The following is an 18,012-nucleotide window of genomic DNA, read 5'->3' as shown; positions in this document are numbered from 1 at the left end:
GCAGTGGTTTTTCATAGATGAAGTCCCCCCTCCTCCCACTCTTAGAGATACCTTCCTTTTATATTCCCTTCAGTTCCAAAGGTTGCTGCAAACCCCAGGTGCATTAAGTATACTTAAGGGCAAGCTATGCAATATTTAGTATGTCTTCCTTCTTCACATCCACTGCTCTTATTGTCTGTTCTCTCCCTCATCCTCTTACTTTTCCATTAAACTAAAACCAGCTGTAATCATCCTTATCATGGCAACATTGTTTTGCATAGAGAGATGAGTAATGAAATAAAACTGCAGTATTCCCTACCATGATTTGCTGGAGAGCCACTTTAGAATCTAGCAGTCACCACAAGCTGTAAAAATGACAGCAAAATGAAGGCTCTGGGGCTGTAGCCTTTTCCTCCCCAAATGTGCTATGACTCACCCCCATCTCTCCACCTCCAGGCAGTTTGTCTTTGCATTCCCTCTCTTCCTCCAAGCAGTAGCACTTTTTGGCAGTTGTGCCAAGTTCCCAAATGATATCTGTTTTCTCCATTGTCATGAACACTTCTGTAGTAATGAGTAAACTGGATTTTCTGTAAGGTTTGTGTCCAGTATTTCCCTCTTCCATTGCCAGAACAGCGAGTAAGAAAACGCTTTTCCTTAGGCCTCAGCTACAGTGGCAGACAGGTTTTCAGAGATCAGGGAGTGCTTTTCCCACCACACTGGGCCTTGAGTCTCTTATCCCCAGTGCAAACATCCTAGGTTTCTGTTTTCTTTCTGTTAAAGTGATATTTTGATTCCAGTCTACTGGGAATAAAAGGCCTCCGTGGTGACATGAACTGAGAAAGAGCAGACTCAAGCTTAAAATTCATACAGTACCGTAATGGGGTTTTTATATGGGGTCTTCAGTTCCTACCACACTGTAATTCTGCAGCACTTACTGTCTTTTTGATCAATGAATTAATCCTCCTCTGTGGTTAGCAGAAGTAATTGAAGAAAAGGTTTTCAGCTATTTCCAAGTATTTTTGTGGGGTTTTTTTCCTGAATGACTGATCTGGTTTACGAACACAGGGCTCTACTCAGAAGTCTCCTTTAGAGAGAACAAAGTGAAAACTCTGTTATTCCTCAGCTTGAGACCTGGGAGCATTCTAGAAAGATGTCCAGATTTGCCCCAGAAGCTGTGATGCTGCTGTGCTGTGAGGAACTTTCTGCCTCGTTTGACATGGCATGTCGCACATCTTCTGGGGATCCAAAGGATGTTTCAGAGATCAGCGAAGGCCCTGCCTACATAATTGTTTTTAGGCAACATAAATCTGTGTTGATGATGAAGAGTATGAGGTGGAAGAGATCTGATGAAAACCCAACCTTTCTCCTCTGAAAAACAGTATTCTCTGCTGCATCATCCTGGTATCATGTGCCATATGGCCACTCAAACATTGTTAACAGTGCATGTCTGCGGTCACAAGGATAAGCAGTGAAAAAGGGCAGTGAGCAAGGACTTGTGCTGACATAGAGTGAATGTATAGTGACTGTCTGAAGAAAGTAAATAGTAAGTAAATATAAAGTCAGTAGACTTTATATCTGTTCTATGGAAGCCTGAATGTCAACTAGAAAATGCATGCATACAAAAAATACTGTTTTTTAACTACTTCTTCTTCCTTCTCCCATTTTAGTGACTCCACCACCGTACAATTATGAACATGAAATGGAGTACCCAGTTGATCTACCTCCACCTTATACTCCAACTCCACAGACTTCGATACAGTATCCCCCACCCCCTCCTTACCCTGGTTATTCTGGAAAATAGCGACATGGCTTCACCCTGATGTTAACTGCCTGTTGAAACAGCCAGCACTGTTGGAACAAATATTTTTGGCTCAGGGACAAGTAGGATGGGTTCTGCACCAATATATCTGGTCAAACATCAAAATAACCAAGGAGGTTTTCTGTGGCTCAGGACAAAGAAGAATACTGTCCATTTTGGACCATCACAACTCGTGGTTAAACAATGTGTGACAAAAGAAAGAGTTCCTGTAAGTCAGTGCCTGATGAGTAGCTTTTAGCATCGGTGCTTAGCCTTAGCTGCAACCTCTTAGAGCAAGTGGGTATCGGAGTCTTCCTGTTCAAGAACATGCACATGGTTCAGATGATTCAACAAGGTCTATTTGAGATTACACAGGGGACAGCTGCTGTGACTTACTCTGCCGGAAAATTCGAGATGTGGTCTTCAAACACAATACACTTTTCTGTGAAATAAGGGGAATAAGAAAGAACAAGGAAGACTGAAGCTTCAGTTTCTAATTTGGGATGATAATACATGATGATCAGCTCTGCGCATTGATCTGATAAGTGCTGCTGGAGTTATTTTTGGCCAAATGCAGGTTGTTTTAAGTGCCTACTTTTTAAGAAAGTTGAGACTAGTTTATGGCCTAACATGTAAACATAAACACATTTTTATATGTGAATTACACTAATTTATAGCTGGTGAACTTTTAGCTGGAAATACTCTGCACATTGGACAAGGCTACAGTGCCTTTTCAAAACCAAATTATATGTTGATTTTTAAAAAAGAATATTAATTCAGGAATACTCACAAGTGGGAGAAGAAAAAGAAATCAATTATTAGAGTATCAGAGGTTTGTCTTTCAGTTGGGCTGCATGAAGATGTTCTTTAAAAAAAGCAATCATACTGTTTTCCACTAATAATGGTATCCACTCTAACCAAAGATATGAGAAGATTGACTGTGAACATCACATTATTTTCAGATACTGTCTTGGGCATTCTAAAACTTCAATTCACCAAACAATATTTTTTGCATTTGTCATGCATGTTGTTCAAAATTACTTGATCTCTACTACAAAAAGTTCAAATCTTCATCGTTTAAGGTATTCCGTGTGCTTATTGGGCTGTTACTGAGTAGCAGTTAGTTCACAACAGTGTCCAGTTACCAAAAGCATCATCCTTTGGTGATAGGACTTGCATTGCATTCAGTTCTACATGCAAATCACAAAGGCACTGGTTCTTTTCAAGATATTTAGTTTGAGTTGGGTAGCTTTTACCTCTGAGCAAAAAAGCCGTTCAGTAGTTTTCTTGCATCCAAGACCTAAGTGACTATTCTTGCTCAGATTTTGTAATTCTATTTATTTGTCCTTTCCATGATGACTAACCTTACCCTCTTGAAGATCATGCTAGAAACTAGAATTGCTCAGGAAACCCAAGCTGTGACGCAGATTTTGGTTGCTGAGGGTTCCTTGGAGCTTTATCCAAGGAAGGACATTACATTACATTGGAAGGACATTACAAATTACATTGTCATTTCTGTTTTGCTGCTCAGATGTAACAAATCCTGAACTAGGTTATCTTCACAATTGCTTCTGCTTTGGACTTCATCCTGTGACATCTTCGCTGCTAACATGACCTCTTCTAAGATACAGATGTTCCTTGGTTGAAATCCTCCTGTGAAGTCTGACTTTCTGTGCACTGGGTTTTGCCAGTCCCTACTTAGAACCATCTGTTGGGGTGTCGAGTGTGCCTTCCAACCTTCCCATCTGGGCTACTGGTCAGTGTGAAGAATAAAAGAAGCATGTTTGGGTTTTTTTTTTCCTGTAGGAAATCGTGTTTCTACCACATCGTTCTACACTACTACCTCAGCACCAGATGGTCTTTCTGTGCCAAAAAGTTACCTGTAGATAACAAATGCTATCATTTACCCCATATGTGTATTTCATTTATTTGAACTGAGCACGCAAACACACCAAAGAGAGGTTTGCATGTGAGAAATCCAGTCTCCTAAAAAATACAGAGAAAGAAAATCTTCATGAATTTCCCTTTAAAGGGAGAATTTCTCCAGCGGTGACCTTTGTTAGGACAATTTACAGAGCAGATTTCTTGAATAAAAAGGTGTTTCTGTAAAACAACTAAAAGTCTGTGGTGACAGAGTCCTCTTTTTCAGCTTTGAGACTGTATGTTGTCTCTGATGATATTGCATAAAGGTACTGCATAACTATCTACAGATCACGTATTCCAGTGGAAAATTAGGGAAATAACAGTTTGAGAATTTCATAGTGATTGAGAGCTATTTGTTTGATATGAAAACTCCAGTGAGGATGTTGATTTTAGTATGCTAATATGTTCTGCAGATCCATATATATTGGGCTATACCAAACAATGATTTTACTTCTCAATGGTCATCCCATCTTCACAGAATCACAGAATTGTAGGGGTTGGAAGGGACCTCCAGAGATCATCGAGTCCAACCCCCTGCCAAAGCAGGTTCCCTACAGCAGGTCGCACAGGTCGGCATCCAGGCAGGTCTTGAACATCTCCAGAGAAGGAGACTCCACCACCTCCCTGGGCAGCCTGTTCCAGTGCTCCGTCACCTCACTGTAAAGAAGTTCTTGTGCACATTGGTGCGGAACTTCCTATGCTGCAGTTTCCGGCCGTTTCCCCTTGTCCTGTCTCCACACACTGCTGAAAAGAGACTGGCCTCCCCATTCTGCCCCCCACACCTCAGATATGTATAGACCTGATCAGGTCCCCTCTCAGTCATCTTTTCTCAAGGCTGAACAGACCCAGCTCACTCAGCCTTTCCTCATAGGAGAGATGCTCCAGGCCCTTCACCATCTTTGTGGCCCTCCGCTGGACTCTTTCCAAGAGATCCCTGTCTTTTTTGTACTGGGGAGCCCAGAACTGGATGCAGTACTGCAGATGAGGCCTCACCAGGGCAGAGTACAGGGGGAGGATCACCTCCTTTGACCTGCTGGCCACGCTCTTTTTAATGCACCCCAGGATGCCATTGGCCTTTTTGGCCACAAGGGCACACTGCTGGCTCATGGCCAACCTGTCGTCCACCAGGACACCCAGGACCCTCTCTGCAGAGCTCCTCTCCAGCAGGCCATCCAACCTGTACTGTTGCGTGCAATTATTCCTCCCCAGATGCAAGACTCTATACTTGCTTTTGTTGAATCTCATCTGGTTTCTTACTGCCCAGCTCTCCAGCCTGTCCAGGTCTCGCTGAATGGCAGCACAGCCTTCAGGCGTGTCAGCCAATCCTCCCAACTTTGTATCATCAGCAAACTTGCTGAGGGTGGCCATTATCCCCTCATCAAGGTAATTGATGAAGATGTTGAACAAGACCGGACCCAGCACAGACCCCTGAGGAACACCGCTGCTTACAGGCCTCCAACCGGACTCTGCACCGCCAACAACGACCCTCTGTGCTCTGCCAGTCAGCCAGTTCTCAACCCACCTCACTGTCCACTCATCTATCCCACACTTCCTCAGCTTTGTTATAAGGATGTCGTGGGGGACAGTATCAAAAGTCTTGCTGAAATCAAGGTAGACTACATCCACTGCTCACCCCCATCCACCCAGCCAGTGACAACATTGTAGAAGGCTACCAGATTGGTCAAACACAACCTCCCCCTGGTGAACCCATGCTGACTACTCTTGATAAGCTCCTTTCCTCTCAGTTGTCTGGAGATGGCATCCAGCACCAGCTGTTCCATCACTTTTCCAGGGACAGACATGAGGCTGACTGGCCTGTAATTACCTGGATCTTCCTTCTTGCCCTTTGTGAAGAATAGAGTGACGTTGGCTATCCTCCAGTCTTCGGGCACCTCCCCCATTCTCCAAGCCTCTCAAAGATGATAAAGAGCAGTTCAGCAATCAACTCTGCCAGCTCCCTCAGCACCTGTGGATGCATCCCATCAGGTCCCATGCATTTATGAACATTGGTGTTGCCTAGATGCTCTCGGACCACCTCTTCCCTGACTAAAGGGAAGTCTTCCATTCCCCAGACCCTTTCACTAACCTCCAGGGTCTCGGATTCCTGAGGGAGAGCTTTTTCACTGAAGAGAGAAGCAAAGAAGGCAGTCAGGGTAATCCCCCATTACCAGAACACCCCCCTCACTTAGCAGGGTAGCCACATTCTCCCTAGTCTTCCTTTTACTGTTAACATACTTAAAAAAGCCTTTTTTATTGCCCTTTATCACTTTAGCCAGATTTAATTCCAGGTGGGCTTTAGTCTTCCTCGTCGCATCTCTGCAGGCCCTGACAACATTCCTGTATTCTTCCCAAGTGGTCAGACCCTTTCTCCACATTTCATAGGGCTTCTTCTTTCCTTTCAGTTTGCGCACGAGTTCCTTGCTCATTCACACAGGTCTCCTGCCACCCTTTCCTGATTTCTTGCTCACAGGGACGCACTGATCCTGAGCTTGGAAGAAGAGCTGTTTAAATGCTGACCAGCTCTCACAGGCCCCCTTACTTTCTAACACCCTAGCCCACGGGATAGCTGCAAGTAGGTCCCAGAAGAGATCAAAGTTGGCTCTCCTAAAGTCCAGGATAGCAATCCTACTTTTTGCTTTGCTCCTTCCACTCAGGATCTTGAACTCCACCATCTCGTGGTCACAACTCAAGCTGCCCCCAGCCTTTACTTCCTTGACAAGCCCTTCCTTGTTAGTGAGAATAAGGTCCAGCAACACCCCACCCCTCGTTGGTTCCTCCACCACCTGCATCAGAAAGTTGTCTTCAACACATTGCAGGAACCGTCTGGACCGCACATGCCTGGCCTTGCTGCTTATCCAGCAAATATGTGGATAGTTGAAGTCCCCCATAAGCACCAGTGCCTGGGATTGTGAGGCTACTTCCAGTTGCTTATGGAAGGCCTCATCAACCTCCTCCTCCTGATCAGGGGCCTGTAGCACACACCCACAGCCGTGTCAGCCATACCAGCCCGCCCCTTGATTCTCACCCACAAGCTCTCCACTGCTACACCACTCTCTCCCAGGTGGAGTTCAATACATTCAAGCTGCTCTCTCACATAAAGAGCAACTCCACCACCCACCTCACCGGCCGGTCTTTCCTAAAAAGCACACAGCCCTCCATGACAACATTAGGGAAGCAGCATCCCCCTTCCCCTCTCCATCCCTTTGAACTCCACCTTCATCACCCATCAAGCTCTGTGTTGAGCCTCGAACTACCCGCTCAACCCCAGTGGCCCTCATTTTGTCCACTTCCCCTTCTTACCTTCTTACCTTACCTTGTTCTTGCTAAGAGCATAAAGAATACAGATGGCATCCTTAAAGCAAATTAGGTAAAATTAATGCCTCTTACAATAACCCCTTTTGAAAAACAAATGGTGACTGCACTGAAAATAAGTAAGTAAACTGAGAGTGTGAAAGATTCACGGAAGTGAAGGAAGAGAACTTAAACATAACCTGCATAAACAAATGGGAGCACTTGCTAATACTGAAGTTGAATTCTGTTGAAAAAGTTGAAATGTTGTTATACCTTCAGTGTTACATTCTTTGTGTGGAAACGTGTAACTTATTCAACACTTCTGTGTTCAAACTGCCTGCAGTTCAGATATTGCTGGCCAGTAGTCATTTATTCTGCTTCACACAGCTTGCAGGTGAGTGGGTTCATACAAGGCATTTTTACCCAGTCATATAGATTTATTTCAGTCTCATGCCCTACATCAGACTGTGAAGTAAGAAAAAATGCAAAAATATAACCTTTGGCTGAAAGAGAACGAATGATCTTTTGCTTTTCTTCCTTAGCAGTGGACGATCTCACTAATTCGGTCTCTGAATATAGCAGTGCCTTGGGCAATTCGTATACTTAGACTGCATGCTACTTATTTGCTTATGGTCTCAGGTTGCTCTGCCTTTGCTCACAGTTTGTAGGCTGAATTGGGAAGACAGGGAAGGTTACTGTGGCTGGGGCACAGGACTTGATCCCATGAATCTTCTGGGTTTTATAGCCTAGCTCATGAGGTGATTGACTGGTTGCATGATTGTTGTTCTGGCCTGGAAGCAGCAGGAACTGTAAGTGCTTGCAAGAGCACATATGCTTACGTATGTTCTGATGCCATTCCTCTCTTGCAGGAAGAAAATTCTGTGTAGCATCTTATTTAATCCTGTTTTGAGGGTATTTCAAGCCATGATTCATTTCACAAACTTAATTTTAATCTGGCATTTCTTTAAGTTTTTTTCCCCCAGAACAAGCTACTTCTAAGCCAGTCTCTCCGACAGCCTGTTTTTCTAGGGTACATATCAAGTAGCAGGAGAAATGTATTTAAGAGCTAATGACCCATTTGGGAGATTTTAGAAATTAGGTAATAATCAGTTGGAGGAGTGACAAGGCCAAGGCAAAGCCAAGGGAAGTTAATGTGCTAGGCTGCCGTTACCCAAATGACACACTCCAGTGAAAGGATTGTTAATGCAATTGTAAGCCTTTTTTAATTAATGAAAAAATGTAAGGATTTTTATTTTTAGTGCTGCCAACTTTGAGAGACATAGTTTCACTGATGTACAAGAACCAGATTTTCAGTAGTGCCACAATGAAAAGATTAGATTGCTCCACTTGAATCGATATTAGCAGCGTTCTTGGTACTGTAAAATACACTCTTCAATTTAAGGCCAGTGTTCTCAAGACCCTTTGTCAATGTAGTAGGATGGTTCATAACATACTGACAGCTGTCTATTATAATAGCTAATGTTCTCTTTTTCTGTATTCATTTTCATCCTAGAAGCTCTCCAGATGCTTTAGTAACTAGAAAAATACTTATTTTAATCTTGGAATTAAAAACAACAGGTATTTCACAGTATGCAGAACACCTTATGGTAGAGTTGAGGTAAACAGTTAAAGATAGTGAATATATTTCTTCAGTTTCACTAAAATGGCAGTGCTTGGAAAATACACCTTGAGAAAATAGTGATCAGGACCTTTTGTTGAGTGGTCCCTTTTGTTACTTTCTGATGGGAACACCCAGCCTACTGGCTGCTCTCATATCGCAGCAACCTCTCATGTCCAAAAAGCCATGTTCCAGTCCAGGTGTGAATTATTGCACATTCACTGTAAAAACCCCTCTCCCACTCCACCATGATTTTGATGTGTAGTCAAACTAGATGAACAAATGAAAGACTAAGGAAAGGAACAGTGATGGTCCCTTATTTTACAAAAAGGAAACAGGACAGGAAAAGCAAAATGATCAACACATTTTAACTTTGTGTGACCAGTAGAGAATGGTTCGTTATTCCTGTGGACAGCCACTATCATTATATATGTTAGAACTGTGCTAAAGAGCTGACATGCAGCCAGGAGGAAAGCCGGAAGATCCCAGGAAGCCCAGACTCAGGGATAATGTAACTCAATGGGCTGGAGTTGGTACCTAGAGCAATTGTGTTGGTCTCTGTGGTTTGTTGTGAAGAAGGTAAATATCTAATCAATCAATGTAAATTAAATAACATCACTGGAAAGGAAAAATGTGAATTTTTGTTGTGCTATGTGGGATTCGTATTTTGCATCCTTAGTGGAGATAAGGAAAGAGCAGCCTTTGGTTACTGTTGATGTCACAACAATGACTAATAATGAACTAAAGTCAACTAAAACAAAAGGAAAGTCAGAGGCTGAAGTTCTTCTGAACAAAGTGCTTTTTGCTAGCCTGGGGCATGGAACTGGTTCCTAAGGGAGGCAAGCTGACCTGCCCCAGCATAGAAAGCTGGTGTGAAGCAGCTCACACCTAAAGGAGTGTGTCTGAATCAGGAGCTGAGTAATGCCTCAGTCTTTACCTACTTACTTGCAGGAAACGTCTCAGTGGATGAGGGCTCAAGGCAGTGTTTGATTCTTGCATAAATGCCAGATAGGCCATTCTAGCCCATAATCTTCACCACAAATCTAAAATATGTTCATTTTCAGGAACATGGGCAAAGAGATTTTTCCATGGCTAGGAAACTGTCCTCCATTTTTCCTGGGGAAGCTGGCAGCCCATGGTTTGTACAGGTAAACATGGGTAAAGAACTAACTGGATGGCCAGGCTCAGATAGTGTTGACGAATGGAGTTATATCCAGCTGGTAATCAGTCACAAGTGATGTTCTCCAGGGGCCTGGGAGTCTCTCTGTACTGGAGCCTGTCCTGTTCAATATCTTTATTGATAGCCTGGATGACGTTTTGGATTGAGTGCATCCTCAATAAGTTTGCAGATTACACCAATATGGGAGGAAGTGTCGGTCTTTCTGAGAATAGGAAAGCACTTCAGAGGAAAGTCTGAATAGCTGGGTTGAGGCCAATGGGATGAAGTTCAACAAGACTGAGTGCCAAGTCCTACACTTTGGCTACAAGAAGGCAGTGCTACAGGCTAGGGGCAGAGTGGTTGGAGGACTCTGTAGAAGAAATGAATGTGGAGGTGCTGGTCAACACTCAGCTAAACATGATCCAGCAGTGTTCACAAGTGGTCGAGAAGGCCAATGGCAAACTGGTTTGTATCAGAAATAGTGCAGCCAGCAGGAGCAAGGAAGTAATTGTCCCCCTGTCCCCTTGTCCTCAGTTGTGGTGAGGCTGCGCCTTGAGTATTGCATTCAGTTTTGGGCCCCTCACCACAAGAAAGACTTTGAGACCCTGGAGCACATCCAGAGAAGGACGGCAAAGCTGGTGAGGGGTCGGGAGCACAAGTCTTAGGTGGCTAAGGGAACTGGGATTGTTCAATATGGAGGAGGCTCAAGGGAGAACTCACTTCTCTCTGCAACTACTTTAAAGGAGGTTGTGGCAAGGTGAGGTCAGCCTCTTCTTCCGTGTAACTAGCAGTAGGACTAGAGGGAGTTGCTTCAAATTGTGCCAGAGAAGGTTCAGGTTGGATATTAGGAAAAATTTATTCTCCAAAAGAGTGGTGAGGCACTGGAAAAGGCTGGCCAGGGTGGTGGTTGTCACCATCCCTGGAGGTGTTCAGTAAATGCTTAGATGTTTTATTGAGGGACATGGTTTATTGGGAAATATTGTGGGTGGACGGTTGCACTGGATGATCTTGGAGGTCTTTTCCAACCTTGGTGATTCTACAGTTCCATGATTCTATGATTCTAAATTCTCTCAGTAAATGTCATATTATGTTAACAGAAAGTCCTGTTACAGAGGTCAATCTGGACACTGGCATTGCCTTTCACCAGTTTATCCACATTGCCCCATCTTTTACTATTACAGCATTTGTACCAGTGACTCACCTCGTTGTCCTCATTTCACACACTCCCTCAAGATCTCTCTGGGCTATGTCCTTATTTTCCTGCCACTTGCCAAAGAGCCTTTCTGAGGAGCACTGATCATAGGAAGATGTTTGTAGGCAGCCCCTTCAACCTGCCCCCACTGCATTACCACTTTTCAGGAGCTGTGTGGGAGGATCAGGCTCTGCAGGAGTAATCTGTACCCAGGTTTAAGCATCACCTCCTCCACAGGGAGGGAACATGAGCTGTTCACCAGCTATCCTGAGATCACCCTCAGCCCAAGCTGTAGTGATCAACCTCCCCTCTCTGGGTTTTCCCCAAATCAAAATATGAACAGCGAATTAGAGAGAGTTAATGGAAATGGGAAAAGAAGACATGCCCCCAGGTTTATCTCGGCTCTGAGAGATGCATTTTGCTCTGTGTATTTCCAGCTATCCAGTTGACAGGATGTTCCCTATTTCTGAAGGGAGACCTGATCCCTTCCCTGTAGAGCTGCCTTTAACCAAAAAGGAGGGTGTACATCAGCAATCCACACAGCTCCAAAACGCAAGCTTACCTGGGGCTCTGCTGTGATTTTAGCACCTCTGGCCCTCTGTTTTGCATTTGGATTTCTATGAAAAACCATACCAGGAAGTTTTCATTTTTGTTGCTGTTGTAGTTGAAATATAATACACTTCTGGGCTTAATTTTTAGATATGTAACATCCCTGGGTTTTATACAGGTGGGAACTTGGTGACTATGCTGTGCTTAATTACCCAAAATGTTAACCTATGGCTGGGAATCCAGTCAACCTACATAATGGGACTCAAAAATTTAATGTATATTTCATTGTTCTCTGAAATTTAAATAATAGCAACTACAGACTATGTGGGGTGTACAACAGGATATGCAGAGCATATGCATGGAATAAACGTGTATACTTGTGACTGGCTTTGTTTAAGAGAGACTGGTAGCAGTGACCCGCTTTGTTATGATAATGAGCTTGGGATGGTTAATTACCTGCCAAGCCATGAAGAGATATCATGATACCTGCTGTTTATTGGCAGCTAAGAGACAAACTTGTTTCTGTAGTTGCTACCTCATGTACCAAGAATTTATGAAATCATCTGAGGCTGCCCTTGTCAATTATCATCATCATTAGTTCTGTGCTTAAAAATACAAGGCAGGGTTCTTGTGGGCATTCATCTAAGAAGTGCTGTGGTTCTGCAGTCTCCACTAATGTGCCTCAGCCATGATCTAATCAGGTAAACTATTGAGATAGATATAAGAATGAAAATAGATGCAGATGAACTGCTTTACTATTCCTCATTTGGTGGTACTCTTCATCTGGGGTGAATGCTGGGGTATCAATGATCTGATTGAGGTTTTGAAAATCAACGGATATATTCATGCATCAAGTGATGAATTGATAGATAAATCATCCCAGCTGAGCAATAAATTTTGGGTTCTTTACTAACAAATTGTAAACACGTGTTTAAGATAGCTACCACTGCCCTAGTTAAGCTATTGCTGTACAGCTGTCTTCATAATCTACAAGAGAATATGGAGGAGCATTAATGGTCTCCATCATGTATGAGTGGTAGAGTAAAACAAAGTTACCTGCTGTCACCATGTCATTGTAATCAAAACAGAGCAGTTCAGTGTGTCCTTGGGTGTGTGGTGGTTTCCCAGTGATGGGCATCTCAGCTCTATCATACTGCTTTCTCACCCCGTTCATCAAAAGGACAGGGAGAAAACGTAATGAAAAAAGGCTTGTGGGATTGAGATAAGGACTCCATTCTCCCAGAGCACACCCAGCATCACTTGTGACTCAGCCCCAGCAGTGGTGGGTCACTGTTGGAGCAGATGGAGCTGCTCTGCTCTGACACAGGGCAGTGCTGGGCTCTGCTTACAGAGGCCCACCCCGCTACCAAAACCTTGCAAGGTAAGCCCAGTGCAGGGGAGCTCACTTATCCTGACTGTGAGTCCTCATTCACTAGCATACAAGTAGCTGCTCCCAGGTTCAGCAGTGGTTGGTGAGTGGCACATGCAGGGTGGTAAAGGGAATGAGGCAAAAGCCAGTAGTTATTTTCATTGGAAAATCTTAAAATCTGTGTTTACTTTCGGTGATTATTGGCTGTTCATAATTTCTGGTCACCTGTAGTGAATGGAATTGTGAATGAGCTGTGACTAGTGATGTAATGTAAAGAGGGGATACTGTACATCACGAGGATCAAAGTGCTGTGGAAAGATTGACTTGATAAGCAATAACCCTAGGAATGCCGTGGCACAAACACAGTCTTATTATGCTTGTCTCTGAAGCCAAAAGGGAGCATCCTGACCTTCCTATCCCTTACACAAGTCATATTCATTTTAAAAAGATCAGGAACCCAACATCATTTCTTTCACCAAGTGAGTGCAAAGAACTTCTTTTCCGAGCCTGATCTATTCACTGGTAAGCTTAGACAGTGATTTTTATGATCCCAATAAGGATAAGTGGGTTTTTTTTCAGATCTTAGATCTTGGCTTGTTGGAAGTAAGGCAAAACAAAGCATCCCACTAGCTGGAGCTCAAGATTCACTGAAGTTTTAAAGCACTTTCCCATCAATGTGTGACAGACTTATTTAGATCCTTGATAGTCAAGGCATCTGATCAGAGTTTTCATAAATGAAATAGGACAACAGTTATCCGTTCTGTCTGCAACAGGAGAATAATTCTGCCAGTCTAGACAAAGTGTCTGGCTTTCCTGTGCCCTGTTCACCATGACCCTCACATACAGCTTGCATGCGTGATAAAGATGGATTAAGCAAAGTGGGACCTGTGTCCAGAAATATACTTATTCATTTTATATCAATTTGATGAGCTGGTATTTTTGACCCTTGCAGTGCAAAAGGGCAGTTAAGTCTTTGCCATTTGCTTCTTCCATGCCTCAAGAGGAGTTGACCTCTGGCAGGCTCTGCCTGTCCTTGCCCTCCCGCAGAGTCCAGCAACGCAGAGAGAGGGAGGGAATGCTGCTCTGAGCATCCTTAGGGAGAGATATTCTGCATGCAGTCATGGAAACTATTAGACTATTGCATGACAGCTCTGCAGTTTCCAGACTCTGAACTTTTGAGATGTAGTATAGCTTCTCTGTATAAAGCTTTGTATACTTGTGTGCCTACAGGAGAGGTTAGAAAATTTTGTTCCCATTTCCAGCTTCTGAAGTAAAGTTCTCCTTCCTGCGCAAGGCAAACAAAATGATAAACTTTCCCTGAATTTCACTTGAAGATTTCCTCACTTCAGGTAATTAGCTTCACCTGAACACTTCCTCACTTGAAGGTAATTAGTTCCAATGGACCCTGGATACAAGAGCTGGAAAACAGCATCCAAAGATTTCTGTTAAGAAAAATTTATCATGCTGGGCAATGGGAGTGATTTTGGCACTTCTTCTTTAGAAGATGCTTAATGCAGTCTATAATTTAGAAAGATTTCAATCATCCTGATTATGAAAAGGGGATTGAACAACAGGAGGTAAGAGAAGTTTTTGAGTACATCTTTGTGTTCCTCATATCTTAGAGGTCGGTGTTTAAAAGTAAGGAGCTATAGATAACGATCTTCAGCAATTTTCAGTCTTCTCTTGCCTTCTTGTGTATATTTCCCAAGGGACTGTCAAGTGTTATTTCTTCCTGGTGTTGTCAGCTTCTATTGTCTGGCACATGATATATATTTTAATTGACAGCCAGTAGCAGTCATTCCAATCGTAGTGAAAATGGTATTTTATAGCTAGCGTGGATAGTAGTCATTACTTGAGGATGTGTCAGTTACTCATAGAAGGTATGAATAACCAGTAGCGAGGGTAAATCTTTTTTCACAGTCCTTACTTGAGACAATGTAATCACAAAATAGTTTTGTTTTTTTATTGTTTCTTTTATGCATGATTTCCTATTCTCTGTGTAGTTGAGGAAAAAAAACTATTCAGCATCTTGCTAGGGTCTGAGTGAAAACTTGAACTTAGAAATGTAATAGAGCATAACAAAATACTCAGTTTTGCCCACAGAAGTGTTAAATACAAGGTTTCCAGGTGAAATGTGTTGCTAGCATTGTTCATTAAACATGCCAGCCAGACTTCATGTTAAGTCTGCATAGTGATATGGAAGTCTGATTTCCCATGTGCTGTAACACAGCTGGGAGGGCAGTAGGGAGGATATGACAAGCAGATGAGCCATCAAGGGCACATACAGAGGCTCTGGAGGGACTGTATTATGCTCCAGGATCACTTCTGTGAGTTCTTGCTCTTGCATCTCTGTTGCTGTCAAGACACACATGGAGCTCTTGGAGCAGGTCCAGAGGAGGGCCTCTAAGATGATCAGAGGACTGGAGCACCTCTCCTGTGAAGAAAGGTTGAGGGGACTGGGGTTGTTAAACTTGGAGAAGAGAAGGCTCCAGGGAGACCTCATTGTGGCCTTCCAGTATTTGAAGGGAGCATATAAGCAGGAGGGGGAATGGCTGTTTACAAGGGTGGATAGTGATCGGACAAGGGGGAATGGTTTTAAACTGAGACAGGGGAGGTTTAGGTTAGATATGAGGAAGAAGTTTTTCACACAGAGGTGGTGACACTGGAACAGGTTGCCCAAGGAGGCTGTGGATGCCCCATCCCTGGAGGCATTCAAGGCCAGGCTGGATGTGGCTCTGGGCAGCCTGGTCTGCTGGTTGGCGACCCTGCACATAGCAGGGGGGTTGAAACTGGATGATCATTGTGGTCTTTCTCAACCCAGGACCTGTGATTCTATGATTCATATCATTACTGGTAAATTTGTGTTTGCCATGTTGAGATGAATGAGATCTGTATCCCACCAAAAATAGACATGAAAAAAAAGTAATGTTACTTAAAGAAATATTTTGGTCTGAGCGTCCACTCGCATTGAAGATGAAGCTCCTGTGGAGTGCTTTGCTGGTGATTAACATGATTTCTGTTACCTGTGTGGTATTTCTGAGTGTGGCTAAAGCTCATCATTGGCTCTGCTCACTGATCTTCATTTTTTTCCTGCAATACAGCAACTTAACTACATAGACTTTAGCTGAGACCATACCACTAATGTTAATTCTTGTTATGAGTGCAAACTACCAAACCTGCCCCAAGACTGTTAGTGAAAGTATTATACCCCTTTTGCATGTTGCAAGACGTGTTCTGGGTTTGTAGTCCATTTGCACTAAGACTGCCTTGCCTTCTAGTTTTTCTGCTCTTTTTTTAATCTCTTCATTATCCATCCAGAGGGTTTTTGGGGGGCAGATTCTGAGGACTTCCCAAGTTTTGCTGTGGACACTCAACAGACTTATTGGTGCCATTATACAAGAGTTATTTAGTCCTGGACAGAGAAGCTAGGAAGTGGCCATCGTCTGCTGTGTGATTGACCATGCCCCAGTGTAGGGTTGGTGGACCTGGAAAGAGGCAGATAGATAGGTCTTCAGATCAAATGCTGCCAGTCACTTGCTCGATGCAGTAAATAAAGCCTATCTTTGAAATAGACTTAAAGCATCTTCACAGAACTTTCTAGAAAATTCATGTTTATTGTGCATGCATTCATACTTCTAACCAGGAAATCTTCAGACTGAAAGGGTACAGGGAAAAAAAAAAAGAAAAAGGAATAAATTAAAAAAAAAACAAGTGTTTAACCACAGGCTAAGCTAATAACTAGTATAACTAGTCATAGTTATCTTGTTGTAAAATAAAGAGGGAATAAAAGTCAGGGTTGAGTGATTGTTTGTTTTAATATTGACAGTAATTTTCCTTTCCTCAACCCCACTATGCAGACAACAGGATTTCAGACCCCCAAAATTTTTTAAGTGAGATAATTGTCAGGTATTAGCTGTCTCGCAGCTTTACAAAATAGGCAAATACCTATAGTTCATATAGTGAAGATGCAGTTTTAAAAATGTCAGCTGAGCTCGAAAAAGGAAGAGCTCTCTTCCCATTTAAAGCTGAGCCGAAGCTGTGAGTTCAACTTTTATGCACCCAATTGGATGGAACCCAATGGCTATTCAGCAGCAGGAAGGGCAGCATGCTGCCTCAATCTCCATGACAGCCCTATCAGTGTCCCCATTTGCTGGGGGCTCTCTCTGGACTGGGGTATTGGGCTTGGTCCACAGTGCTGTCATGCAGCCATGGGGTACCATTGGGTACCCCACAAGCCCCTCTCCTTGGACTGCCTCAATCCTTAGTGGCTGGAGCCTCCATTCCCTGCTGGGAAATGACAGCTCCTTCATGAAACACTGCCAAAAATGAGAGTTTAATGAGACTGAAGTCAGCAGGTAGTTTGGCAAGTTACTTTTTTATGTCCATTGTTGAATTTCACACATCACTGCCCTCTCCTTTTCCTTCTGAAGGCTGCTTCTGGAGCAAAAGTGTGAGCAAATAAGTAGTAGTCCCTTGAACCAACTCTTCTGATTTGAGTCTAACTCCTCCTTCTCAGTAAGGTGAGCAGCATTGAGCCCTTTATTTCTCTTCTGTGAGTGAGTGATTGGTGAAATCCCAACACAACATGGCTGGACTATCCACAGATGCACAATTCTTCACTGTGTCACTTCAAAGCATGTGGAAGAAAGTAACAGAAAAACGTAGAGGTGGACATATTTTACCATGTTAGCTGGGCACATTTGCTGTCACCAGATAGTCTGCTCATGGGTGCCCAAGTCCCAAGTGACCTGTTATTTAGAGCTGACTGGAGTCCAACATTCAGTTTAGTAGGTCATCAAATATTTCCTTTCTGACTTATCTGAGCTGAAATAATCCAATTTTAATGGCTTCTTTAGTAAATTCAATTTGTTTTTTCTCCTTTTCTCCACTCCTCAACATATGTTTAGGATTTTTGAGGACACAGTTACACTGGCATAAATAAGTATGCCTCGTTTGGCTACTTCATGCTGTTCTTCCCGAGTGGGAGTAAGTATGCTGGAATTAAACACCTCATACTGTAGTTATATCAAAGGAAAGTTGTATTTCTTCAAATACACTGTGTACCATTTAGTTTTAAATGCTGCCTCCGAAAAATAATGAAACTCTGCATCTCTTTTAAGATACTCTTCAAGGC

The 18,012-nt window shown here is 43.1% G+C and overlaps 2 protein-coding genes across 3 annotated transcripts in view; one reads left to right on the top strand and one right to left on the bottom strand.

The window, feature by feature from the left end:
* Nucleotides 1-2,862, top strand: part of CYYR1 (cysteine and tyrosine rich 1) — a 56,999-nt gene extending 54,137 nt beyond the window's left edge. For both annotated transcript variants that reach the window (XM_052667145.1, XM_052667137.1), the window contains exon 4: nt 1,647-2,862. In XM_052667145.1, the coding sequence (XP_052523105.1) occupies nt 1,647-1,780 (134 nt within the window). In that variant the 3' untranslated portion in view covers nt 1,781-2,862. The remainder of the gene's footprint in view (nt 1-1,646) is intronic.
* LOC128072890 (uncharacterized) overlaps nt 1-5,331 on the bottom strand; it is a 68,898-nt gene extending 63,567 nt beyond the window's left edge. The window contains exon 1 of the mRNA XM_052667122.1: nt 4,721-5,331. Within this exon, the coding sequence (XP_052523082.1) occupies nt 4,721-5,068 (348 nt within the window). The 5' untranslated portion in view covers nt 5,069-5,331. The remainder of the gene's footprint in view (nt 1-4,720) is intronic.
* Between the last annotated feature and the right edge of the window lie 12,681 nt (nt 5,332-18,012).

The sequence above is a fragment of the Tympanuchus pallidicinctus genome, unplaced genomic scaffold (genome assembly GCF_026119805.1).
Source record: "Tympanuchus pallidicinctus isolate F22 unplaced genomic scaffold, pur_lepc_1.0 scaffold10, whole genome shotgun sequence".
NCBI lineage: Eukaryota > Metazoa > Chordata > Aves > Galliformes > Phasianidae > Tympanuchus > Tympanuchus pallidicinctus.
Note: the sequence above shows the minus strand (reverse complement) of the source record. Positions and strands in the feature narration are given on the sequence as shown.